The sequence below is a fragment of the Anoplopoma fimbria genome, chromosome 15 (genome assembly GCF_027596085.1).
Source record: "Anoplopoma fimbria isolate UVic2021 breed Golden Eagle Sablefish chromosome 15, Afim_UVic_2022, whole genome shotgun sequence".
NCBI classification, from domain to species: Eukaryota; Metazoa; Chordata; class Actinopteri; order Perciformes; family Anoplopomatidae; genus Anoplopoma; species Anoplopoma fimbria.
In genome coordinates, this window is record NC_072463.1 from 3,386,958 (window position 1) to 3,414,792 (window position 27,835).

Here is a 27,835-nt window from a genome sequence, read left to right on the forward strand (position 1 = left end):
TTCAAACCAGATAATCAATTAAAAGGATTTAGTTTTGTTCTGGTATTAAATATATACTGTAACCAGTCAAAAATACAACAATAGCTCAGAGTACAGACACCTCATTTGTAGTGTGACGTACCTTCAGGGTAGGTCTTTGGTGGGCTTCTCTTGCTCTTCCTCTGTTTTTGTGACCCCTGACCCTTAGAGGTGCTACTCCTCCCTCCTCTTCCTTTCTCTAAGCTGCACAAGGAGGAAGTTCTGGATTCACAAGGCGATGGGAATGTGGTTCCAACATCTCTGGTGTGGTGTCGGGTCCCATTACTGACAAGCTCCAGTGAACCTGAGGAAAAAGAAATCAACAGTGTGAAGAATATTTTAAAGAATAACTTTCGTTTGCAACTTTAAAACGTATATGTATGTTTTTTTTATGGGTACAGATAAACTGTGGAGCTACCCTGGAATATTTACATTTATGCTATTACAATGTAAAATTGATTAATGTGATTAATTGCCTCCTATAAACAAACAAATTACTTGACTCATTCTTCCATTTTAGCAAGAAAGGAACAAGTAACTCTAGAATTGAAATAATCTGTTGCTTTTTGCGAATAAAAAGTCAGTTTCCAAACTCTTCATGAGGAACAGTGACAGAGCTAAACAAGTATGTAACATCTGATAACAAAATAAATATCATCAATGCTCAAAGATGTTACATGACAGTAAAGGTAGAAGACAAACAAACTCAACACGTACATTTAAAGATTATATATGTATATCTGAGAAATAAACACAACAGGCATTCACAACAGCAGACTTTCTTTTAGAGTGGAGAGTAGCAGCTTCTACAGAGAGTTGCATTATGGCTTGTTTATAACCTTAATATGCTAAGGTTAATCAGTTTCTTCAAGTTAGTCTATTGTATCTTTCAGAGTCAGTCAGCCCGATAAATGTTTATGTAGCTCAGTTTAAAATATGAAAGTTTCTGACTTCTTGTGTTTTGAAGTGAATCCATTTCTAAAGAGAGACAACAAGTAAAAAGCAGCTCAAGTCGAGACCAGAGAACAAATCATTTGCAAGCTGCCAAAAATAACTAGTGTGTGAATGTGATGAACAGTTACTTAAACATGACTGGACAAGATACACAAATGTGTTTGGTAAAATAGTGTTTCAATTTTAAAAGAAGATATTTTCTTTAGATGCACTGACCTGCCTGGATGCCTCTGCTGACCAGTTTAACATTCTTCTTGACTGCCAGAGTCCTGGAGGGCCGCGGTGTGGCGGGAGGGTGTAAGTGCTGGTTGACGTTGAAGTATCAGCAGAAACCTGAAGGTAAAGTAATGATGGCTGAATTCTATTTATCCGCTTCAGTTTCTGAGACACAAACATTCCTGCAACAACGCAACCTGCAAACTTTTTTCCATACTCAAAATATTTGGAAATTATGTTCCAAACTCCTTTGTTGAAATTTAACAGTTTAAAACGGCACCTCTCGGGGGAAGATATTATACTGGTAAAAAACCAAACACAAAGACTATTTGGCTGATCCCATCAGTCGAGAAATTCTGTTAAATTATGAAGTTCTTTCTCAAACAGTGTTGATGAATTATGAAGCCATGTTTTAATTAAAAAAAGGATTTCCAGGGTTGTTACTTTAAAGCTTTTACTTTAAAGCTTTTATTTTCTAAAATCCACAAGCATTGAATAGGGATGACCTGATAGAGCTGCGTTTATTGAACTTGGTTTATAAATATGAATATCTTTATACATCTGGAATTAAGTTAGCCTGATGAAATTCAATTAAATGCAGATAAACTTACTGTGGACTCATCAGTGCCGGTGGTCTCTGACAGTGTGATGATGTGAGGTGTCTCTTTGTTTCCTCCTCCCCTCTGTTCCCTCCCCTCCTTCTGCTTGCTGATGGTGCTGTACAGTTTACTGAGGCTGGAGTTCGTTTTCAGGTGCTGGACTCGGTGGGCGCCGAAGGCCCGGATCAGCCGCGCCGTGTCTATGGTGGACATGGAGACGGTGGACAATGTCCCGACTCGTCTCTGTCTGCGGGACAGAGGTACAGACTCGGGGAGGAGCCCTGAGAGAAGCTGGAGGTGAGCGAGTCACGGCTGTCCTCGTCTGTGGGTTGAGGAGTCTCCTCTACCCGAAGCCTCTGCGTCCGGGCCTGAAGAGTGACGGGAGGTTCACCTTTGACCTTTCTACCTCCTCTGACTTTCCTCTCCAGTCCTCTGGCCTCACATCCTTCGCTCCTCTTCTCCTCTCCCCTCCTCCCTGGCTTTTCTTCTTGTAGTTCCGGCATGTTCGTTGCTCTTGTGCTATGAATGAGACGGGACAGGCGTTCTAGTCGCTCCAGCAGTGGTGCCTCTCTGTTGCTGGCTAGTCGGGACTCCTCCAGGCTCCACCGGTCACAGAACCTCTCCCACAGCTGGTCCAGAGTGCTGCTGCTCTGCCGGGTAGAAGGGTGAGGGAGGTGAGAGTCTCTCCTCTCCTGGTCTCGCTCCCCTCCTGGCTGGAGGTCAGATCTTTGCTCCAGATTATGGCCCTCCTCGTAGTCCTCATGAACTGGCTGAAACCTCACACGGCTTCGCTCTGGTTGATCATAACTGGTGAACGCCAGCGGACTGGTCCCCTGGTCTCTCTTGGAGGCTTCCATGTTGCTCGATAAAGGCGCTCTGGTGAAGGCAACTGATACCCGAGGAGACGGTTTAGGAGCTCGAGACCCAGTTTGTGAGGCTACATCTGTTGAGACAGAGGCACCTATGAGGAGAAAGAGAGAGATAACAGGTGTTATGATTGAAATACGATAATATTCAGCTTTTCTAAATAATATATGTATCAATCATTGCCTTATGTTAAAAACAAAGAAAAGCTGTGTAAGTAAAATCTCACATAAGGCATTTAAAAACAAAGAACACCAAGAACAAAAACGACAAATTTTATTAAATCCCTAATAAAACATTTCTAAATTGAAAGCAAAAGTATCAAATAATATTTATTTAATTAAACTTCACTGGTTGTGTTTGACATCACATATTAACATACTATTTGTATGACATAATATTGAGTATGTAGTACGTTCACACTGCATGGATTTAGTTTACGCAAGAAATGCCTGGATGTTTCTTAGAATAGCAAGACTTTCTGAGTAAGAGAAGTGAGCTTACTGGATATACTCAACCTCCCCAGAATGCATTGCAGCTCTTGCACTATTCAATGGCAGACTGCGATGCGGACGGTTTTATTAATTATTTGATGGATAGAATAATTACGAGTGATGGCGAGTGAGGTAAGGTAGAATTAAGAGGATACTTGCATATATAATGTGCTGTAGAAAAATATGAAATTCTAATTAATTCTAATTTGCCTTAAAATAATACTGGAACATATTGAGTTGAGTGGAAAAGGTAATGTTGACTTTCATTTGTGATAATAAATGTAATTTTACTTTATACTTAATCGTAGGGAGTATGCAGTAGACAGTGTTGCATACATTTTAGTTGGTATACAGCCACTGTCTTAAGAGCTCACACAAAACATAGCATTCATTCATCCTCCTTACACTTAATGAATGCAATAAGTGCAGCAAAAACCTTTTCAAACATGTTGTGTTTCTTTGAATATACGTAAATAACCATTTGCCAAACCCATTGTTTAATAATTCTTAGTCTAAGTCTAAGTAAAAGTCTATTAAGATATTCAGGCATGTATGAAACAAACTAAATCTATCCATCTAATTGTGTTTTTGGGACACAACCCAAATAAAAAAACCTATGATCCATTGGAAAGTGTTTAGTAAAAATCCTTCCCACTGTATTTTAAAGCTCTTCCCAAAAAGTTGTATTTTTCTGCATTGCCTATCACAGATTAACAACGTCCCTTTCACCAAAGTACATTTACAGTTTCTACTATATTGATTGAATTTAACTATAGTGTAGAAATGAACAATTAATGGCAATTTACAACAATTCATTTTTACACTTTATGGACAGGTGATGCTTGTTTCACAGATGCACGTAACACATTACACCTTAATGAGTATGCATACTGTCTGTGTGTATGTTCAGCTCACCTCTGTGTCCCGGCTCGTTCATTTTGAAGGTGGCTGTTTTCAGCCTCTTGCTGTAGATTCCCTCTGAGTGTCGGATGGAGACTCCGCGGTCCAACCCAGCGTCTCGGTGCCCGAGGACCTCGCTGCTGAAGCGGGGGGGCACAGCGTCGTCTGAGCCTGGTCAGAATTCAAAAGGTGTCCTTTTACATCTCAGTGCTACTCATAGACTGTAAAACAAGATTGTCCTCATTCCAAACAGACAACAGATGAATAACACTGCTGGAAAAGACACAAAAACTCTTCTTTTTTCAGCTGGCAATGAACAGAAGATGTTCAGAGATACGGAGTCTGCTGTCCCCTCTCTCCCAACGTCTCTCTGCTGGGGCCCCAGCTCTGCCTTTGTCTCACTCAGCCCCTGAACATGAATAATTAATGCTCTGCCTGGTGTATGTTACAATAGAGCAGCTGCTCCTCAAACAGGCTCAGGGGAACAGAGAGCAGAGCCTCCTCAGTCAACTGACAATTCAGTTCTCTGGATTTAATAAACTGATTTCATGACCTGTTTGACTATTTGATATTAGTTCAGTCAGCTGCAGGATGCAAGAATCTGTCCGGTTATTTTCAAAGACCTATTTATCTTCAGTGGTCTTCAGTTTGTGGTTCATGCTTTTCCTTATCTATTATATATTTTGCGTTTTTATGGTTTTACTTAACACTATTATTAATGTATTTTCTTTAAAACACCTTGCCTACAAATATGAGAAAAACATTATTCCTTCCATCTCGCAGTTGAGTGTCAGTCCAGTGTAACTGTAGAGCACATGGCCCTCACTTAACTCCTGTATCAGCCAACATTAGCCTCATATTTACCTTTTTCATCATCTGTGATTTAAAATGACTGATTTCTAGAAGTCAGACTGACTTTTAGTCAGTTATGGAGTTTGTGTAATGAAGTAGAAATTCAACCAATGATCCACGTGATCTACGCTGCTCGATAAAATTACATTTAAGATGAATTTACCTGTGTGAGAGCTCTCCATGGTGGTGTCAGAAGGGTTGGTGGAGGAGACGTCGGCTTCTGTTTGGGGGATGTAGAAAAGCTCCTCACTGCCACGGGGTTTATAAGGTAACAGAACCGGCACTGCTGTAAAAGGAAAGGTGAGACTGAACATATAATCATCTTTACAAAGCACAGATAATCTAGAATAAAGCCATGTTGACAATTTATGATCTAAAGCTGCTAAGAATGCAGAATCACAATATGTAGCCTCATTGGAGCAAATATCATGAAACACAAACTTACACAGTATGTTCTCATCCATCATCTAGTTTAAAGCTCAGCCCTCATTTATAGTGTGATAAACAGCAAAGTGAAGCTCTGGGAACTTTACTATAAAACTGGTAAATTCTCCTGTAACTGAATTAGAAATAACTGGAGATAAGTTTTTATCATACAGTGTAATTTTCACAATAAGCCTACCTGGTGTTTCAGTAGTGGAAGGTCTTGGTGACACTCTGTGACACGGTGTAAAGGCTTGTGTAGATGTCGAGGTCATCCGCCCCTGAGGCACAGCGGTTTTGAACAGGGTGGATGTCTCTGCTCTTTCAGGCACCCGCTGTCTTACTGGCTCTCTGCCGTCGTACCACTCTGGTGGACTGGACAAACCGACACCTTCGTCCGGACTGGTGGCAGCAGAAGAGGAGTGTCTGAGGGGGACAAATTCTTTATGTGGCAGCTCTTTAACGGCGTGAGTAACATGACTGGACTGGACAACGGTGGCCGAGCTGTGATCAGTGGTTTTGGGGGACAGAGTGAGAAGGACGCGTGAGATATGACCCGTCCTGGCTGCGGGTTCAGGTGTGGATGAACCGGTTGCCTGTTCAGCTTCATGACTGACACCAGAAACAGAGCTGTCCTGGACGGATAACTCGTCATCTTGCCGGGAAGATTGTCTGTTGACGATTCCAGCGATCACGTCCTCTCTACATAAACCCAGTGAGGGTGGAGGAGGTCCCTCCAACTGGCCTCCTACAGTGTCTTGTCTCTTCTGATTCCCTGGTGCTGACAGAGGAGTCAGGTTATTGCTTGGTTCAGAGACCAATGATGGCTTCCTGGCTGCCTCATCCTCTTCTTCCTCCATGGAAGGGGGAAGCACGCTTTTATCTTTAGGGTGTTCGACAGTGGAGAGCTCGGTCAGGTGGAGCAGCTCTGGTGCTGGACTGAGGGGAGGCGCAGACGACGTGGAGGGAGAGGGAGAGGGAGAGCGCTTGCGGGTGGCAATGGTGATAGATGTGAGAGCGTGAGGGTTTGTCCTAGGGAGGGTTACCCCTTCTCTGGCAGCGATCTCACGTATCTGAGCCTCTAGATCTGGGTGAAGAGGGTTTTGTAGCTGCACGCTGGAGTTAGTGAGATCTATGGGGAGGCTCTGCAGCGTCTGGGTCGGCTGGTTGTTGGCGTCACCGAGGGGAGGGAGTTTATCTGCTTGCTGAGGGGGTTCCTGCCAATTTAGGACTCTAACACTGGAGGCTGCACTGCTCTCTGTATCTGTGCTCCCAAGACTCTGAAAGGAGAGACAAATACAAGAGGTATGTTTCAAACTGTGAGACCAAGCAGGTCCTACTTTATGATATCCTGTGAATTCATTCATCCTCTGCAAACATCAAAAGAAAAACCTTTTGCACTGCAAAATTGCTCTGGAAACATTTTGAATCAATGTTTCATAAAGTTTGTTTTTGACACTCCATGCCTGCAACACAACAGTTACCTTTGGCATGACACGTGTACTGTCCAGAGATTGGGAGCAGACGTCAAAATGACAACAATTTTTGTCAATATTCAAAAGATTTAAAAAGGGAAATGCATGACAAAAATACAATTTGTTATTGTTAATTTACAGTACTTTATAAATGTTTTGAGTGATTGCTATGAGATTGTGGAATGATAAAGAGCTCTTCATCAGTGATTTACCTTTATAGGGTTTTTTAACAGCAGCTCTCTCTTGATCTCTTCGATCCTCTTTCTGTCTTCTTTGTCCAGCTCCAGAGGCTCACACTGCTGTTCTGATACCTTCAGCTTAATCCACTCTGCAACATCAAAACATTTAAGCTTGTGCAGATGCATTTGTTTGAAACATTTATTTAAAAAGAAAATGTAACCCTGAAAACAAGATTAGAAAATGTTAAACAATGTGTGAATCCTCTTACCTCTGGCTTTGCTCTCATCTTGGTCAGTGATACTGGGTGTACTGGACACCATTGTGGCCGGAGATTCACTCTGCAATAACTTGACCACTCTGACTGCCAGCGAGCTCTCACTGCTCCCATCGCTCATCACGCCCTGATCAGTGTCCTCAGAGTTGGGCGAGGAGGGGCTGCTCTGTACAGGACCATCCAGAGCCGTCTGTTTTTCCTCCTCTGTGACGCCCGCTGTGTCTGCAGGAGTAGATGTGAGCTGGTGTGTGCTCAACGCTGGTGAAAGCGTGATGACTGGTGGCTGTGGTGGGACTGTGTTGTCAGGGGGAGCAGCACTGCAGCCTTCAGGCTCTGCCCGCCGGGCTGATTGGGAGAGGACAATGGACGGCCCTGCACCTCTACCAACGGTGCCATCTTGTGGTCTTCTGTATGCAACTGCAGCCGGTTCAGGAACAAAAGCTTGTGTGGATGAATTATCAGGTTGCCACGATGAAGTCATTCTCTCTTGACCAATGGAGCCTTCTCTCAGTTTATCTGAGGTCAGCATGGAGTCTGAGGAGGACCTGGTCCACAGCAGAGAGGGTCGAGTTCTGGGATCCTCATTGGCAGATGAGGAGGAGAATGAGGAGTAATGGAGCCGGCTGGTTTTCTTCCTGAGTGAGAGGAAGATGTCATCATCAGAGAGCAGTCGGGGCGCTGCAGGGGAGAACGAGGAAGCCTCCGAAGACCCAGCAGAGAACACGTTCTCCGTCTGAGAGAGGAGTTTACGGATCTCCAACAAGGCCGCCGAGCTAACTGTAGAAAGTTCTGCACTTTGCTCCAAACTAAGGCTCCTTCGCAGCGGAGACTCCCAGTCTCGCTGGATGGTGTTCTGGCTGCTGGTTAAGCTGCTGTCAATGTGCTGCTGCTGGGTGGCAGGATAAGAGTCTTCATCAGGGAGGGAGGGAGGTGCCAGTCTGCGTTCGCTCTGGATGGATTCTGTATCTGAAGAAGGAGAAGCCTTCCTAGGCCACTCTGGGATAGATACACCCAGACCAAGACTGTCCAGGCTCAACGTTATGGATGTACTGGAGTCCACTGACAGAGCGCTGGACCTTGAAAACTCTCCTTTATGGGGACTGCCACCTGAAAACACAATACGAGAGAGTCTTTTAAATAAACCAATATTGCTTTATATGGGGAATAAAGTACATTTACCATTCAAAAGTTGTTGAAAAGGATCCATTCATCTTTTAAGAGGAGAATTTTAAAATCGTAATGAATGTGTAACAATAAAAGAAATGCCTGATTTTACATAATGGTCAAAATTCAAAACATTATTTACTCATATACTTCTTCAAAGATCAGGAGATACAACTTGGCTTTAGACAAGGCGTACAAAATAGTATAACTTTTTTGGTTAAGCATATTTACTTTAGTGTATGATGAAATACAGGTAATGACATTTACTTAGATACTCTCATATATATTTGGTTCTCAGCACAACCAACCCAACTGGTTTATCTGGGTAGATATTTATGGCCCAATGAAAATTCTACTCTTCAAATATAAAAATAATATTTTTTCTCTTTAGAACGTTTGTTGCAAAAGTACCTTCAGAGGTTTGGGTGCTCTTGGTTGGTGTTCCAACAGATCCTTTAATTGTACAGAGATCAGTGGGAGAGAATTCCGGCTCTCTGATTGGCCCTCTGGTTGTGAATGGAGTTAAAATCTTTGATGGAGACTGGTCGATACCCAGGTTATGCAGATACAACTGCAAGAAAAATACATACAGCATCAGGTATACAAATCTATATAGTATTTCAAAATCCTATGCTTGTTTATATGGATTTCAAGTTATTCAATTACCGGTATTCGCTCTTCAATGTTGAGCGGAGGAGGTGGCGTTGATAGTTTCGAGGTCCAGTGCGGCGCGTAGTTATCGACCTCCAGGCTGACAACAGAAGACGCTCCATGGGAAGTTCCTAATTTAATTCCACTGTTGTGACTATCTTGGGAACGTGAGAGTGTCAAATCTTGATCAAGTGACACATCGCTAAAATGACCGAGGCTCATGCGAGGTTGAGGTTGGTCTGTGGCGTTTGGTTGATGATGGACATCAACCTGAATCTGACTGCTCTCTTCTTCTGCAAATCTTTTTTTCTGCTCCTCCTTCTGGGCCGACATGACAATGGTGCTAAGAGAAGAGTGGGACTGCGACCTGCCAAAGGGTGAGGCAGAGGGTCTTGTTGCAGACCCCGTGTTATCTTTGTCACTTGGAGCCCTGCCCACCGCCTCCCCTCTTTTTGTCAGAGAGCCAGAGGGAGCTGTGGAGGAGCTCTGCGTCACATTCTGATTGGCAGCACTTGAAACAGCAGGCTGTTGTAAACTCCTCACCTGCTGAGTCAGGATGCAATTCAAAGGGTCCGATACTGCATCGTAAGCTTTCTTTTTAGGAGAGATGCCGGAGAACCCTTGTAGTGCCAAGCTATCAAATAGTGACGTCGTGCCTGAACTCTGGTTTGCCCTCCAAGCGTCTACTTTCTGCATATAGTTGAGACTTGGGAGAGACTGGACTTTTGCAGAGGTAGCTTCCTCTTGGCTCATATTTGCTGTGTCTGCGGGACGGACATCAGCCACAGGAACATCTGGCTGTGGAGAGGTCCCTGTGTTTGACTGATAGGAGTTCTCTTTATTAGAATCTATGGCAGAGAGTCGCCCTAATTTAGCCTTGACACTAGATTTAGTTGGAGCCTTAAAAACTCCCGGAGTGGACTGAGACTGTGGAAGGCAACCCAGGTAGGACCCATCAATCCCGGTTTGGTTCCCTGTGAACAAGAGGTCTTCCTCTCTGTGACCCCGTTCGACTCCTGCTGAAAACGCTCCTGTCCATTGCAGGCCACCCAGGTTTGTTCTGGTAACACCCGGCTTGCCTTCAGACGTCCCTGTGGGATAAGGTGTGAAGAATTGACCGGGCGATGTAGGACTGTCCCGCTGCTGTTTTTTAGATCCAGCATCACGTCTGCTGCACCTCTCTACCTCAGACAGCAGCTCTCTGTGTAACACGTCACTACTGTCATCAGGTTGAGTGCTACGGGACCCCATGGTGATGTTACAGACCTCCGACGACAAGGTTTGTGATTGGTCAGGGAATAAAGCTTTGTCAGGTTGTTGAGTCTGCCGCTGAGGAAGAGAAGCTTCACCCGGAGGACCCTCTCTTCTAACCATGCTTTGGTCAGTGGCTGGTTCACAAATGTTAGTGCTTTTAGATTCTTCGGCATAAGATCCAGCGGCCTTCACAGAGGTCTCTGAGGCAGAGGAAATAGCACTACTACTACTACTGTTGCTTGGCATGCCAATATCTTTCTGAAGGAGCGCCAGAAGATGCTGGGCAGGAATATCCTTACTCAGAAAGAATGTCTCATCTTCAGCAGTCTCTCCTACTGGCTTATATAGAGGGTCAGGTAGCATCTCTAAGTCCTTCTTCCTGTTACTGGCATCATCTCTGGATGGTACCCCCTGTCCGTCAGTGGTGGAAATCGGTGGGGAGTGAACAATTTCCTCTCGTCTGCCTTCGTCTGTTAGTGACAAGCTGTGCTGGGAAAGAGAGCAGCAGCTGCTCACTCCTTCAGACAGGATGGTCTCCTGGGCCAAAGGGTGCTGGGACAGTGAACCACGCTCAGAGGCCTGAGTGGTGCGATCCTGGAGTGGAAGGTGAAATCTCTCGGATGCCACGGAAATGTCAGGGTACGCCCTTCAAAAAGTAAATAAATACAATTAGAAACCTCTGAACATTCAAATGAAATGTTATAGATAAGTATTTCCACAGAACCAATAATTGTCTTTTCGTTTTTACCTTAAAGGGGCAAATTCATTGTCACTTTGTCGGAATAAAGAATATTCGGTGAAGTTGTGTTCCACTCCGGAGTTTGAAGGCAACAGTGAAAGGGCTGGAGACAGGTTACTGTCCTGAAATCCTGATGATAACGAAAATTCTGAATGTTACTCACAGGCATCGCAAACAGAGTTACAAACTACAACTGCAGAATAAATCCTAAAAACTTATATTATTAACTTGTATGCAAGCAATCACTGCCCTCAACTTCCCATTATCATGAGATCCAATGTTATGTTTTATCCATATCAACTCAGATATCATGAAATCATGTGATGAAATATGTACATACAGACCATAAAGTTCTGTTTACATTTTGAGTGATTGGGTGAAATTAATTGTTTTATTCGATGTATATACCTGGCTGAAAAGAACGCCCCCATGGCTGTTGAAGCTCCCAGCCATCTGTTTCCAACCTGGGCTGCATCTGGTCCTGACTGGCATATCTGTGACTTTGAGCTCCCAGTTGATTTAAGGATGTTTGTCCAACAGTCATATCTTCATCTGCTGGCAATTGAGGAGTCAGCGCCTCCCTCTGTGAACAAATAGACTCACTATTACTGTCCTCTTTTGCCCTTTAACACAGCTTAGTAACCTATTATGAGCAGTTTCTCTGGAGGCTTAAAACAACTGTGTAACCTCTAGAGGTGGTAGTGGAGAGGAGCATGCTGCACACACTGTGATGCATCCTGTAAAATGTCTCAAACCACCTCCACAAACAGCAGAGAACCTTCACAACAGTTTGTGTTCCTCACATCCTGCAGTGCAGTTTGTGAACAATGATGCTGTTGTTCTTGTATTTGCACTGATTGACCCACTGTTGTAGAAATGGTTACAGCTGCAAAAACGTTACTTAACCATTAAGGAGTTTAACTATAATAATTATAATAATATATTATATATTATTTATAATATAACATATTGTATTATATAATACATTATTTATAATTATTATAGTTAAACTAAATATAATAATAATATATATTATTATAATATATATTATTATAATAATATATAATATAGTATTTATTATTTATAATATAATATATATATTATAATAATATATATTATATATTATTTATACAGCTGCAAAAACGTGACTTACCCATTAAGAAGTTTAACTATAATAATTATAAATAATATATTATATAATATATATTATAATATATATAATATATTATAAATAATAATAAATACTATATTATTATATATAATATATATTATTATATATATATATATATATTATAAATAATATATATATATATATATATATAAGATAATAATATAATATACTATATATTATAATATATATATATATTATATATATATATATATATATATAAATATAATTAATATTATAATCATTACTTTATTTATCACATATAATTCGTGGACAAGAAAACCAAAATAGCCATAAGTTAGCTTTGTGCAACAGGTAGCTGCTAGCTTGCAAATTGCTAATTATTAGCATGTAGCATCTGAGTAACAGCCAGTGATCTGCTTCCATCATTATAACGATGGAAACGCAGTGATGTGTCTGAAAATGACGTTTAAAAAGAAGAAGTAATGTTGAGTTGTTAGCTAGTTAGCCTGTTAGCTTGTTAGCTAGCTAGCTAGCAAACAACCCGGCCATGCAGTTAGCAGTTAGCTACCTAGCTATTAAAAACGGCTAACGTGGTTTAAACCGTGTGAGGCAGATTCCTCCGGTTGTATTGGACACGGACACCACAAAAAAATAAGTAAAAACGAATTAGAGGGTTTAAAATATGCAAATGAACCTGAGGGAGCGCCATGCTGCTGCTGCTGCTGTTGTTGTGAGGCCGCGGCCGAGAGCGCGCTCCCGCCTGCTCGTATCCAAGGAGCGTTGCTAGGATACGAAGGGGGAAAAAAACAAAAAACCCGGAAACGAGCGGAGGAGACATGTGACTGATTTGAACTGGAGAGAGAGAAAGATCGTTTATTGAGAGGAGGATGGAGTCACGTTTTTGCAGCTGTATAAATATATAATATATATTATTATAATATATTATAATATAAATATTATAAATAATAAATACTATATTATATATTATTATAATATATATTATATATTATTATAATATATATTATATATTATAATAACATATATTATTATTATAGTTAAACTCCTTAATGGGTAAGTCACGTTTTTGCAGCTGTATAAATAATATAATATATATTATTATATATATTATAATATATTATAATATAAATATTATAATTATAATAAATATATATATTATATATATAATAATATATATTATATATATATAATATATATTATTTTAATAACATATATTATTATAATATATATTATTATTATAGTTAAACTCCTTAATGGGTAAGTCACGTTTTTTGCAGCTGTATAAATAATATAATATATATTGTTATAATATATTAAAATATAAATATTATAAATAATAAATACTATATTATATATATAATAATATATATTATATATTATAATAATATATATTATATATTATAATAACATATATTATAATAATATATATTATTATTATAGTTAAACTCCTTAATGGGTAAGTCACGTTTTTGCAGCTGTATAAATAATATAATATATATTATTATATATATATTATAATATAAATATTATAAATAATAAATATATATTATATATATAATGATATATATTATATATTATAATAATATATATTATATAATAATATTATATAATATATATATATATTATAATAACATATATTATAATAATATATATTATTATTATAGTTAAACTCCTTAATGGGTAAGTCACGTTTTTGCAGCTGTAACCATTTCTACAACAGTGGGTCAATAAATGGAGTCAAACTGTCTCTCTTTTTAAGTTTCTGTAATTAATGTAAGATGTCAGGGAATTTTATAACATGTTTTGATTTTTTTTTTCCTTTTAGATTGTTCAGTTCCTTTGTTTTTTATGGTGTCCCGGAAATAAAACGGAGTGGATCATCTTCGTGTTTTGCCTTTCTTTGGGTTTAATTAGCTGCAGGTCTGTGGTTTTCAAGGCTGCACATATCAATTAATTATATATTGGATTTATTTGTATTTTTACATTTTGTAGTGCATAAAATAATATATTTTTGGCAGCTGGTGAAATACCCTGACTTGTAAGAGGTCCTATACAATCTCATAAGAGTAAGAATCTGAATAATAATAACAGAAACAAATCAAATAGAGCAAATAAAGAAATACTGATTTGATATAAATGATGTGGATTATTAGATAAGATAAGATAAAATAAGATAATCCTTTATTAGTGCATTAGGGACATGTACAGGATTACAGCAGCATAGAGGATAGTGCAAACAAGAGACATAGTAGAAAAAACAAGATCAAAAATAAGTATTATAAATAAGCAAATGAGCAATAAAGTTGTAGAACTGAAATATTATATATACAGACAGAAACTATTATAACTATTGTATTGCACAGTGTATTAGTGTCGTGTGGTCTACTAATATTGCAGTTACTGTGGATTCTTTTTATTGCTCATTTGCTTATTTATAATACTTGATCTTGTTTTTTTACTATGTTTATGCTGCTGTAATCCTGTAAATTTCCCCGCTGCGGGACTAATAAATGATTATCTTATCTTATCTTATCTTATATTATATATACAGACAGAAACTATTATAACTATTGTATTGCACAGTGTATTAGTATTGCAGAGGTTTTTAGTGGCATGTGGTCTACTGGGAGACAGCACAGTATGTACATGTGAATGCATATTCCCCAAAATATGTATTCGTATTAGTTTGTTGCACTTATTGTATTCGTATTAGTTTGTTGCACTTATTGCATTCGTATTAGTTTGTTGCACTTATTGTATTTATATTAGTTTGTTTCTGCACTTATTGTATTCGTATTAGTTTGTTGCAATTATTGTATTGGTATTAGTTTGTTGCACTTATTGTATTCGTATTAGTTTGTTGCACTTATTGTATTCTATTAGTTTGTATTAGTTTGTTGCACTTATTGTATTCGTATTAGTTTGTTTCTGTACTTTTGCTCTGGTTTATGCTTTTAGATGCTTGTTTAAGAAAGGAGATGCACTTATGACTTCTGGTGACTAGTAGTTCTCTTGAATACCTATGTTGAATACACTTATTGTAAGTCGCTTTGGATAAAAGCGTCTGCTAAATGACTGTAATATATAACCCAATTATTATTGTGATTTATGAATTAGTATTTATTAAAGACTTATACAGCACTTTACATAATTTCTGTGTTTTGTAGTCATATCTTATTTACATTAGTTAACTGTAGCTGCTTTAAGGCACCATGACAGCACAAGCACAGAGCGTCGCTGGGCGTTTCTGCCCTCAGTGCTGCACTCAGGCATGACGTCAAGCCACGCCCACTTTGCAGTGATTGGCAGGCCCAGCATCCAATCAGGGCTCAGAAAGACCTCAGAGGCAGCCTGGAAGGTTGAACCCAGGGCAACAAAAACTCCCCACCTGCAAACACGGAAATCAGAAGAAAACAGTGAAGGAACTACAACATGTTCTTCAGCCAGAATAACCTTTAACACAGCTGCTGGGAACCACCTTAGTAAGAAACATGCCTAAGAAGAAAGACACAGGTAAAGGTGAGAGTTAAGAGAGATGGCACATGTGGTAGTTTTAAGTTTCATTTCACTGATACTGAGGACTTGACCTGGGTGGCTAGTTAGCATGCTAGCTAGCCACCATGCTAATGTGACTGCATCTGCTCTTATTGTGTTTGATGGTTAGCATGCTAGCTAGCCACAATGCTAATGTGACTGCACCTGCTCTTGTTGTGTTTGATTGTTTCTTTTCTGCCTTTCAGGAGGAGCTCCCATAGCTAGAATCAGAGAGAACTCCAGACTTATGCACACCCATGTGAGTGTGTGTGTGTGTGTGTGTGTGTGTGTGTGTGTGTGTGTGTGTGTGTGTGTGTGTGTGTGTGTGTGTGTGTGTGTGTGTGTGTGTGTGTGTGTGTGTGTGTGTGTGTGTGTGAGAGAGAGAGTGTGTGTGTGTGTGTGGGTATGTGGTGTGTGTGTGGGTGTGTGTGTGTGTGTGTGTGTGGTGTGTGTGTGTGTGTGTGTGTGTGGGTATGTGTGTGTGTGTGTGTGTGTGTGTGTGTGTGTGTGAGTGTGTGTGTGTGTGAGGTGTGTGTTGTGTGGGTGTGTGTGAGTGAGGTGTGTGTGTAATAATAATAATAATAATAATAATTAAGCCTTTATTAGTCCCACAATGGGGAAATTATTTCTCTGCATTTAACCCATCCCGGAGGAGCAGTGGGCTGCAATGAAGCGCCCGGGGAGCAACTTGGGGTTAGGTGTCTTGCTCAAGGACACCTCGGCATGGTGTGTGTGTGGTGTGTGGTGTGTGTGTGTGTGTGTGTGTGTGTGTGTGTGTGTGTGTGTGTGTTTAAACAAACAACTTGGTAACTTGAGGATGAGCTGCCATAGTTATCAGGCATGAAGGTAGCTATGGCAGCTTGTTTTCACAACAATCAGATTAAAAATAATCACTGTAATGCAGAATTTAAGAAGGTAAACACTACATTAAATGGTACAACATCTCAGGGGACCTAAAGTCTAAATGTTATATTAATATTGCCTCCCAGTTCTTGTGGTAACCAGTTCAGATAACAGCCAAACTATGTATGAATGTAGAAATATACATGAAGACTTTTGCACAGTTGTAGGGCTGCAACTAACAGTTAATGAATGAATGAATGGTTCTGTCGATATAATGTCAGAAATTACTTATAAATGTCCATTATAACTTCTTAGATCTTCCAATTGCTTTGTTTTATTTCTTATTTTCTGCCAAAAAGAAGTCCAAAATCCCAAAATGATTAATTAAAACGTCTATATTCAGAGAATGTATTGTATGTTTGCTTGAAAAATTACCCAAATCAATAATTTATTATCAAAAAAATCTGGAATAATATATTAATCGACTGTTTAAACTCTGATTACAAAGTTATTAAGGTCCTATTTTGTATAGGATTTTAAGTTGCTTGTCTTTTCTCTTTTTATTAGGAATCCATGGTAGATTACATAAATGGACGTCATTCTGCAGGCTCTATCCTGGACTGCTTTACCTCTGGATTATTAGGTAAGGCGTTTCCTGAACTGGCTGTTGTAGGTTATTTCTAAGTGACGGAGGAGTATAACACTCCCAGTATAATTGGATGCACAAGTACAATAAGTTGATTTTACTTCTCAGAGTTGTTGACTGTTATGACAGGCAGGTAACACAAATAAACGGAGTTCTTCGTCTGTTCCTGAATCATCCTGGGAATCCCCATGTCTGTGAATACATTGCTATGTCCCCATCAGCAAGGAGAGTTACTGTTGCTGGTGGAACAACGCCCTAAAATTGCTCTGTTGCCCTCAACCCCAGCAGGTTACCAAGAAATTAGACAGATCTATTTTTATCTATCTTGTCAGGAAATATCTGATAAGTTTCGTGATCTGAATTGCAGTGAAGGCTTCTACCAAATAACAGTTTAGGTGATAAGATAATGACCATGTTCGGGTCAACATTTGTTTAGAGCTACAAGAGGAAGTGCTACATTATCTCTCTTAGGTAATATCTAGTCATGAGTCAACAGGAGTCCAGTAAAAAGACCAAAGTGACCTGACACACCAAAATAGTTTGTCTTGTTGTCAGTAAGCTGCAGATTGCGTCCTGTTTAATATTGAACTGCTCTCTACTGTATCTGTTGTAAAGGGTTATTTATGGGTAGCCTTAGAGGGCTCCAGACTGCAACCAAAATTACCATATTCAAAATATACCAGAGTTCCAATTTCGTGTGGTTTTTCATAGTTCCACCCTGAGCCTTCCTCGTAGCACTTATTGCATTCTTATTAGTTGTTGCACTTATCCTATTCGTATTAGTCTGTTGCAATTATTGTATTCGTAGTAATTTGCTTCTGCACTGTACTTTTGCTCTGGTTTATGCTTTAAGATGCTTGTTTAAGAAAGGAGATGCACTTATGACTTCTGGTGACTAGTAGTTCTCTTGAATACCTATGTTGAATACACTTCCTGTAAGTCGCTTTGGATAAAAGCGTCTGCTAAATGACTAATGTTATGGAATGTAATGTGAGTTCATGATGATTATTATCATTGGTGCCCTACGCACAGCCAATGTTTTGCAGGTACGTAGCAGCGTTGAGCTTAACAAAACATCTATTAAGCTGGTATCGTTTTCCAAAAATGAAAAGTGTGGCCTATAGCCTATTTTAAAAGACAAAATAAGGAGAGGGAGGATGAGGTGGAAGGAGAGGCGATGAGCGTTTCTAATTCAGACATACTGAGGATGAAAGAGTAGGCAGGCAGGCCAGTGAAGAAGAAAAAATGTGTAATTGTTATTGATGTTTTGAGAATGAGATCCTACTTTATTTGGAGTCTGAAGATGGAGGCAAAGATGGCACATGAATAAATGAATGGCATCTTTTTTGTATTTGTCTTTATCTCCCAGGTTTAGATTTTTTAAGGACCATTGACAGAGAACTGGAGCAAGACATCGTGTATTCTGACGATGATGACGACGACGACTATGATGATGATGATGATGATCAATTTTACGCACACAATGCTGCTCACAAGCCTTTAGAACCACATCCACGAATAAAACAACTCACTGAAGAGGTATTACACTTCTGTTTCACTTGTTTGAAAGTGAAACCAAGAAGGTCACATTATTACTTATCCCTGGTTTGTAAAATGATATAACGTTCTGATTGACTCGTGTACTTTGACCTCATTCAGTTTAATTCTCAGACAGCTTGATTTTATTGAACATTGAAACAACTCCTTTTTTCCAGGAGGCGGATAGACATGCAAAGGAACTGATAGAAGAAGAGGAACGACGTAAGGAGAAAACTGAGAGGAACAAGCGTAAGAAATTGGTCAGTGTCATAATCATTATGTCTTAACATTTTGTTAAAGTGTTGATGGTTTTTTTGTTTGACAGTGGCTCACAGCACATTTCTTTTTTCTGTTGCAGCGTAAAAAAGAAAAGAAACGGTTAGAAAAAGAGAATGCAGTAAAAGACATTTTACCTGTAAGTCTTGTTTTACTCATATTGCTGTGAATAACAACAAACACACAGGTACAATCAAGACATTAAAACCTTTTCAAAACCATGCTGATTATTTGTAATGTCTTCTTTTCTCTTTTTGTCATTTCAGGAGGACGAAAAAGGGAAGTCAGACTCCTCAGAAAATCAGGAAGAAAATCCTGTTATTGAAAGTAATGCTGAAGCAAATGATTCTCCTGAATCTGGGCAAACACAAAATGGAACTGAGGCGTCTGGATGTGATGAGAACAGCTCTAATAATAAAGAAGAAAATCATGCAGAGATTAATAAAACAGAAAATGGGGAGCAAAAGGTTCGTGGAGGTTTTTACATTTCTGTTTTTTCACATTGTAGAGCATGTGTTTGTTTGCTTTTTTAAATGTACTTTTGAACTTATTTTTAGACTAGTGCAGACATAATGTCTCACCATTAAATAAAAGGATGGCGACTACATAGAATGTGCAATTATTTCTCACGAAAGAGAAACTGTTGTTAGTGTCATATTGTCACAAAAACTCTTGGAAATGAGTTTGAAGTGATCAGTTAAATAGTTTGGTCCTGCAAGTGTTGAGTTCTTCCAGAAAGCAAACCCTTTTTTGCTGGAATGGAGGGAGCTCATATTTTTGTCATGGTTTCTTAACCATGTTGGTTAATTCAAAAAAAGTCTTGATTCAAATGAGTCCTATTTAAGTTTTATCTTTGTGGAACCTGCTCTTGATTTTAAACGTTTGTTTGTAGATAATTATCGTCAAACCATCACCTTTAGTGTTTCATTATTTTTGCCTGCAGGATTTGGATTTAAATAGTTCATATCCTTCTACGACAAAATTGGTGGCCGAGGAGACGTGTAACGAGAGACCTGCGAGAGAAAGAAAAAAGAAAAAAACTAAATTACTGGAAGCGCCGCAGTCCAAGGAGGTAATGCCACAAGTTGTGGAGAAAACTGAAGTTCCAAAGAAGGAAGAGAAACATGAACCCAATAAAGAGGTGGGAACACTGCAAACATTGTATTTTGCATGTCTTTAAGGCATATTATTATCTAAATTATGACTCCCTAAATATTTAAAGTTATTTGTGTTTTATGATGTTATATATATATATATACACTTTGTAAAAATTATACAATTTTAAAAAAGATTTAAAATAATCAGTCTGGGAAACATTTTTCCTATTAATGTCTGACCTATTCAGTTAGATTTTTTTGAATATACTTTTATTTTATGTGGTCAAATGAAAACTGGTTGGGCCTAAAAATCATCATAACTTGAAATTCGATAGAAAGCTACATGCAAATTTAGCGTTTCCTGTAGTGCTCGGCACACTTCACAGACTAACTCTTAAATTCAACAGAAAATCATGGACCCCGATGGAGAAGAGTTGGCCAAAAGAAGCAGAGAGCTCGCTGGTGAGTTATATTTTAAATTAACGTCCTTGAGACTAAAAACAAACGCAGGAAAGTACTGAAGCAGACAGAACCGTCTTTGCTCTTCCTTCTAGGTATTGGAAATCGTTTGGCTGCCTCCAGACAGTACGAGATGGCCGTGAAATGCTTTACCGACGCAATTAAATACAACCCCAAGGAATTTAAGTAAGGACGCTGGCTTTAACTGAATCCAGACTTCATGTAACCACAGAGAAATAATGACTCAAAATGACCAAGAATTACCTTTACTCTGTTTCAGGTTATTTGGAAATCGGTCCCTGTGTTTTGAAAGAATGCAGCAGTATGAAAACGCTCTCAGGGATGCTGATGTTGCACTCTCCATAGAGAAAAACTGGATAAAAGGTTTATTTAGGAAAGGGAAAGCTCTCTGTGGGCTCAAGGTAAATCATTATGTTAATTATAATAGTGTCAAAACCTGCAGTACAAATAAAATGTTAACCTGTGAGATTGTTACTAAATCCTTTTCTTTGAAAGACAATAGTTTTTTTCTTTTATAGTGACAAATAAACACTACGATTTTACTTGTGCTTTTTCTGCTTTAGGAATTTTAAGTTCTAAAATAAAGCTGATTTCTCCTTCACCTCTCCTCCAGAGATACTACGAGGCCTCGCTGATCTACAAGGAAGTGTTGCAGCTGGAAAGTTCGAGTACTGAAGCCATGCAAGAGCTGAAACGAGCGCAGACCTTGCACCTCATGGTAGGAGAAGGCCACGTTTACAACGGTTCACAAGGCAAAACCAATGGCACAAAATAAATGATCACTCACCGAGGTGGCCGAGAAGAAGCAGCTTGTAGAAAATCTTCTCAGCCTCTGAGAGCGTCCAAAAGCTTGTATGAAAGTTTCTTCGTAGTCATTTTTGCATGTTTGCTCCAAATGGCGACGTCAGGAAACGCTACATAGCACACTTAATGACACGGGATAGATGTATAATATGGGTTGAGACAGAATGATACACTGATAAACAAAGTCAGAATGTTAGTCATTCAAGGCTTTAAAGGAACAGTGTGGAGGGGGATCAATGGTAGACATGGAATATGATATTTTTAAGTATGTTTTCTTAAGTGTATAATTAACTGAAAATGAGAATTGTAATGTTTTCATTGACCTTAGATTGAGCCGGTTATATCTAAATACGGATCTGGACGCCATGTTTCTACAGTAGCTCAGAACGGACAAACCAATAAATGTCCATTTGCTTAATTCTCTTCCGTGCTTGCCACACGGGAGAAGTTTCAGTCGGCTGTGATTTGCAACCTCACCACTAGATGCTGCCAGATCAGAACACACCGGCTGGTGTCGCGTAAACTCAGGAGGATGTCTTTGTTTGTCTATTCTAGGAAATGGGATTCACCTGGGGGCAGAGCTCGGAGGCCTTGAAAACACACGCCACGTTAGAGCAAGCTGTCGAAGCTCTGTTTGGTGACGAGAGTAATCTGGGTCCTGGAGGTAAAGGTCCGATGTTCCTCAGTCGGAAAGATGTGACCTTTTTGTTTTCAGTGATGCTCTGGTATTTAAACTGTTTTCCTGTTCTGTTTGGCTCTTTTCAGAAGCCTGTGCCAGTTGGGAGAACGTAGACCAACCAGTGGTGCAGGAAGAAAACGAGGGCGAGTGGACTGTCCTACAAGCGAGTCGTCCCAGAATGCAGCAGGTCAAAGAGTCCGATGCTTTTGTCCAAAGCAGATCGAAATCACAGTCTCCGACGCCGCAGTCAAAGAATTCTGTGAAACCGTAAGACAGCATATTATTAATTAAGTATATATATTTTTTTACATTTCTTCAAAAATGAAGTATGTTACCTAAATCCTCATTGTATACCTCCAACTTTTGTTTTTAGAAACGCTGAAATATGCACAAAATGTTTTATAGTTTATACATCTAATGCTGTATATTTGTGTCTTTTGCAAACACTAAGTATTTAACAGGATGTGTGGAGCATGATTGCAATTTCAAATCTACTAACCAAATGTTGTACCATTGAGTAAGAACAGATGTTTCAGGATTATTTGCTGAATTGTACCCAGAGTGCAACGTGATTATAAATTGTTTAATCTCTTCTGTTTTGTGTAAAGGGACATTTTGTCCGTTTGGGTTGGATCCTTAGCTCCTGCTGTCACCTACTCGACACTCCACGAGCTCTTCAGCAGGTAAAGTACCGCCGTCCGATTTCCTTCACGCCTTCAAGCATGTTTTTGTTTGAGGATGTCACTCAGCACTTTGGCAGAATCAGATGTTGTCAGAGTTTAGTGTCACAGGAAATTAAGAAGAAGAATGAAAAAGAGTATGGAGAATATTTGTAGATATGTAACAACAGGTGCAGTTCGAGTCTCTGAGTTGTTCTCATTTTACTGTTTAAGTTAGATTCCATTAAATATTTCAAATAGAAAAATCAGAATATGCGTAAGCTGAAATATTTAGGTATTTGACCACCGGAAGGCTGAAATGTGTTGTCTCTGAGCTCCTTTTTTATTTATTGCTGCTTTAAGTGACGTGTCCACAGTGTTTGCCATTATTGACTCCAAGCTGTGAAGCAAATCACCCCACAGGGATGTTAAAGATCTCAGCTCACAGGCTGCTTTTCTCCCTCAGAGCCGGGACGGTCTACAGCATCAAGATGCTGCTGGAGCAGCAGTGTGCCTTCGTGAACTACACCCGAAGAGAGGACTGTGACCGAGCCATCCAGTGCATTAATGTATGCATCTGTTTACTTTGACTGATATTTACATATTACATGTTTTGGGATTTAGCTGATGTGACAATCTTGAGCCTTTTAGAGCTGTTGAAATGTTAGAATAGGCTTGTGATATTTTTTTTGTTGCCCGTTGTCTTTCATCTGTCAGCAGCATCGTGTTCATTACATCTAACATTGACCTAAGTCATCAGCTGGAGCCACAAAATGAAAATTCCTAAAACGATTTGTAGATTACCAAATACACAAGTGCGGAAGTAAATCAGAAAATATTTCCGGGTGTCTGTATTGACAACTTTGATCCCAACTTGGAAGGTTGTAGAATTTTCTAAGTAGAGCAGGAAGTTGGAAATTTAGAGGAAGCAGTAACTGACAACCGCAGCTCTTTCACTCTGAAGTTGTCAGTGCTTTAAAGTCTGTCTGCTTCTCTAAAACAGTCACATTCTTCTTCTCATCACACAAATCAATTCTGACCTAATTCTCATCAGTTGTTTCTGCTTCTCGTTTTATATTCTAAGCCTTGTTTCTTTTGCTGAGGTCTGTTTGGCTACAGATGTTAAATGTCTTGTTTCCTCTTTAGGGAATGGTGGTAGAGGGCGCTCCTCTGTCTGTACGATATCCCAATAGATTCTACGCTGGACTTGGTTTGTCCAGATCTGCTGCCTCTGACCTATTTTCACGCCCCGGGTAAAAACACACTATCATTCTCTATCGAACACTTTTCTAACAAGTTTATATTTTCCTTATCTTCAAGTGTAATGAGATGAGAGAAATCTAGATTGTCAGTCGTGTATTGTTTTTACTTGTTTAAAACACAGGATGTAAGATGAAATATTTGCATAGTATTCATTAATAGTTTCTTGTTTCTATAAAGTATAAGGTAGTATTGATTGTCTTGTTCATATAAGTTTTTCTGCTTATTACTATTATTAAGAGGTGAAAAGAAACCCTGATCATAACAATCCTACTTTAAAGCTTTCACCTCCCCATCCCCATGTAAACTTTGACATTCATCCCTATAATTTACATCGTCCCCCCCCTGTTGTAGCCCGTACAAGAAGGAGTGCTTCTTCTGGAGGACCACGGGCTGCACGAGGCTGGACTGCACCTTCCGACATGTTCCAGAGAACAAGAACATTGACAAGGAGAAATTCACCGGCAGACCGGGAAGTACTAACATGTAGTAAAATTATGAATGGAAAGCATGCATCGTCTCCTTTGACATTTGACACGGTGGTGGTGCCAAAGTGGGCTGCTTTTAGTCGCCTCTGTTTCCTCTTGATTTTGGTTCTTGTGATGTTTTGGCTGCTAAAAAAAGACAATTTGTGTTTGGAATTCTGGCCCACCATTGTTGTACAAATATATATAAAGGACGCATCAAACTACATTATACTCCTGCTTTTTAGTAATAATTCATGTGCATTGTGCTTTGAGCATTTCTTTGCTAAAGGATTTTGTCAGAGATTATTTTTGATTATCTAATCTGTTTGAAGATTGTGTTTAAAAAAAAAACAGATTTTTACTTTTGTTGCTTTTGCTTTGTTTTAAAGTTGATTTAACAGATTTGTCTGTTTTGCATGTCACCACTGGGTGGCGCTGTTACCTTTTTATCCCTCAACTTTGGGGCTGCAAACTATTCTGCTTTCATTTTAAAGGCTGTGATCGATGAGTACTTCTGCTATCGGCACATTGAATGTGCCACGTTTTATTTTGAAACTGTGCTCTGTGATTCTTTATCTGCGGCGTTGAGTTCAGTTGTTGTGTATATTATGTTTGAAATTTTGTAATGTCATGTCCGTTGGAGAATAATGTTTAAGTGAAGTGATGTTTGCACACAAACTGTCACACAAATAAGTGCCTTTTAGTAGCACTGTGGCTGCAGTTGATCATGGGTCAGCCTAGAGGGAATAAAAGCCTCGACTTTAGGAGTGTTAACATCTTGCCATATAATAATATACACGGTATGAAACCAAAGATCCGACTCCCTACAAAGAATATAAAAGTCAGCTGCATGATAAGCTGCATAAGGCTAAAGCTAAAGCATGTCATTTGGGATATCGCTATGAGAATCACCACTAAAACATCTCCAGATTAATCCCTGCAGCAGCTGTGTATCCTGTTTGCAGTGTCCTTGAGCGAGAAGCCCTCGTCTCAGGTCAGCCCGAGTTAAGAGTAAAGTGCCAGTTAAACGCCTGAAAAGTAACTATTGTCCCTGAGATTTTATCTAAAGCAAGGTTTCTTCTAAGCCTTTAAAATGCCTCCCTTCAATCTCCAACAAAGCGTCTCTCCTCCTGTTAATGTGGAGAGGATTTAGAGAGGAGATCCCTCTTCCTTAAAGCACAGCGGGTTTAGTTATTTGACTCCAAGCAGTTCAAGGTCACTTGTCTGACCCCTGTTATGTAATGTTTGGGGTGTGAATTACAAAATGTTCCCAAAGAGCTGAATAATAACTATTTAAAAAAAAAAAAAGAAAAAGGATGTTGAAGCAGTGATAAAAAGAAAAGGAAAGGCATTAAGCTGTGAAAAGTGCTTAGTCTTGACCTTACATGCAGAGCAGCTGTTCTCGTGGGCATTAATTGGCTGATGGTGGCATACCTCACAAAGCCCTTCTGATCTGTGTGAGATTTGAGAGCATGAAAGGCCTGTAATACTAATAACATGAACTCTGGTTGAACCCATAGAAAGCACTGGGACATTACCAACTTGCAAAATGGGTCTATATTTAATCTGATTGGTGCTCCCCCCTCCCAACTAGAAACCTGTTCAAATGCAGATAAAGACCGATAAGAGGTTAGCGTTCATCAACATCCCGAAACACTCCCGAGGCCTCGGACAAAGCCAATCCCTCACTTAACCAGAGCAAACACCAGGAAGATTAAGTGCATCTTGTTAAAAGGCTGCAAGGTTTTTAGAGCTTTCAACAGTATTCCCCCCCCAACAGTAACAGAAATGAACCAGCAGACATGACATGTCGCTCTCCCACTCCTTTTGCTTTTTTGATCTATAGCTATGCAGCAAAATCCCCCTCTGGAGAAGTTTTCAGTCGGAGTAATTGAGTGCATTGCTTTTAGCGCAGGGATACATAATCTAATTTTTATTCTAATACTTTGGTTTCTCCCCGCTGGTAACTAAACTATTGATGTGACATGAGGGAGTAGCTGACTCACGCTGTACATCAACCGTCTGATTTGTTCCTCAGGAAGCCAGAATTAATGCTCCTCTGCAGCTCTGCTCACCAAGCTTACCAAGCTCAAACTTGGTAACCTTTCTCAGCGGGGTTGCTGCTGTTTGCTTGTCCTCCTTCTTAAAGGAATGACACTTCAAACGTATCGGTGTGTGTATTTTGGAGCAACAAAGTTGGCGTCCCTTTTTATTTTGCTTTCTTTACAACTAATTCTTGCAGAAGTATTTTCTTTGCTGTTTAAAATCCCTCCAAACTTATTTATTAATTCAGCTTCTTGAGCAACAGTTTGGGTTTATTTCACAAGATACATTTCTGCCTTTACTGTTTTGTCTGTGCTCTTGTCACAATGTTTAAATCTTAACCCTAGAGTTATAGGGTTGTAACTTAATGCTGTTGTTACTTGATCCAATGTAAAAACAAAAAGATAAGCTTTGTTTTTGAGTGTTCAAATCTTGAAAAATGATACTTAAGGTCGTTTTTAACTATTAAGGAATATTTTCAGTTATTGAGAAAAGACCTACTGAAGTTTTCGAAAGTGTTTGTAAAACCCTCTGTCAACACCAAACCTATCTTTACAATACTCTTTATGATTCACAATGAAAAGACACAGTTACAATTTCTTCATCAGCAGAATCCTGATCCTCTATAATAATACGTCTTGAAGAATTGAGATTTGCTTTGTTTCTTCTTGAAATTCTGTCATAAATATCTTAAAAAATGCCCAGTAACTTAAAAAGTGACCAGTACTATTCTTCATTCTTAAACAGAAATGTATAATTTTGGTCCAAACTATTGCGTCTGCAGATTGTAACGAGCGTTATAAAACAGAGATCAACAAGATGTTATGATGGTAGACTCACACAATGGGGAGGCATCTGGTTCACTACGGTGTCTTCCCTCTTTTGCTGGATTCCTTTGTTGCACTGTGAAATGAATACAGTAATTGTCACAATGAGAAATTGACCTTCCCTTTTAATCTCGACAGAGGCCCCCTTAACAAGTTAAAATAGCGCAAACCCAATTAGGGAATTGATTGCTTGCTTTCATTTCCCTCATTTGCATCAGGGTCATATAGGGGAGATAAATTAATGTCTAGTCTAGTCTTTTGTCCACACTGTCATTCCTGGTGGTGGAGCTTCTATTACTAAGAAATGAGCAGAAGAAAAAGTATTTTGTCTACGGTTGATGGAGTCATCTCTGATAATCTGCTGTTAAACGCCTACAGAGAGAAAGACCTTCAAGAGATTAATACTAACTACTTAACGATTATAGATGTTTATTATATATATTTTAGGATAATTTGATGCATCATTCTGCACAG

At 39.2% G+C, this 27,835-nt stretch overlaps 2 protein-coding genes across 3 annotated transcripts; one reads left to right on the forward strand and one right to left on the reverse strand.

Annotated features, from left to right (window-relative positions):
- Window positions 1-1,206: 1,206 nt before the first annotated feature.
- alms1 (ALMS1 centrosome and basal body associated protein) lies at window positions 1,207-13,027 on the reverse strand. Its single transcript, XM_054614266.1, has 12 exons — window positions 12,884-13,027; window positions 11,466-11,640; window positions 11,067-11,187; window positions 9,080-10,964; window positions 8,825-8,984; window positions 7,244-8,356; window positions 7,008-7,123; window positions 5,520-6,600; window positions 5,061-5,183; window positions 4,061-4,216; window positions 1,800-2,748; window positions 1,207-1,305 (listed from the first exon to the last, which is right to left on the reverse strand). Exons 1-11 carry the CDS (start codon window positions 13,025-13,027, stop codon window positions 1,988-1,990), a joined length of 5,835 nt encoding a protein of 1,944 aa, XP_054470241.1. The 3' UTR covers window positions 1,207-1,305; window positions 1,800-1,987.
- A 2,560-nt stretch (window positions 13,028-15,587) lies between these two features.
- si:dkey-33c12.4 (uncharacterized protein LOC560112 homolog) lies at window positions 15,588-27,250 on the forward strand. Of its 2 annotated transcripts, none has more exons than XM_054614276.1 (18): window positions 15,588-15,726; window positions 15,948-16,000; window positions 17,152-17,227; window positions 18,600-18,769; window positions 18,946-19,029; window positions 19,128-19,184; window positions 19,312-19,512; window positions 19,989-20,186; window positions 20,550-20,604; window positions 20,697-20,787; window positions 20,882-21,023; window positions 21,236-21,340; window positions 21,982-22,090; window positions 22,192-22,372; window positions 22,714-22,788; window positions 23,231-23,333; window positions 23,911-24,017; window positions 24,379-27,250. In XM_054614276.1, exons 1-18 carry the CDS (start codon window positions 15,699-15,701, stop codon window positions 24,512-24,514), a joined length of 1,971 nt encoding a protein of 656 aa, XP_054470251.1. In that variant the 5' UTR covers window positions 15,588-15,698; the 3' UTR covers window positions 24,515-27,250. The 2 variants fall into 2 exon arrangements, with proteins under 2 accessions (XP_054470251.1, XP_054470252.1); XM_054614277.1 differs by having other exon boundaries at window positions 15,588-15,720.
- Window positions 27,251-27,835: the final 585 nt, after the last annotated feature.

Coding starts and splice junctions, on each gene's coding strand:
- si:dkey-33c12.4 (XM_054614276.1), top strand. CDS start 15,699: ATGCCTAAGAAGAAAGACACAGGTAAAG. Junction 21,024..21,235: donor AAGCTCTCTGTGGGCTCAAG/GTAAATCATTAT, acceptor CCTCTCCTCCAG/AGATACTACGAGGCCTCGCT. Junction 21,341..21,981: donor CGCAGACCTTGCACCTCATG/GTAGGAGAAGGC, acceptor TGTCTATTCTAG/GAAATGGGATTCACCTGGGG.
- alms1 (XM_054614266.1), bottom strand. CDS start 13,027: ATGTCTCCTCCGCTCGTTTCCGGGTTTTTTGTTTTTTTCCCCCTTCGT. Junction 8,357..8,824: donor GAGCACCCAAACCTCTGAAG/GTACTTTTGCAA, acceptor TTGTGTTTTCAG/GTGGCAGTCCCCATAAAGGA. Junction 4,217..5,060: donor CATGGAGAGCTCTCACACAG/GTAAATTCATCT, acceptor AATTCTGACCAG/GCTCAGACGACGCTGTGCCC.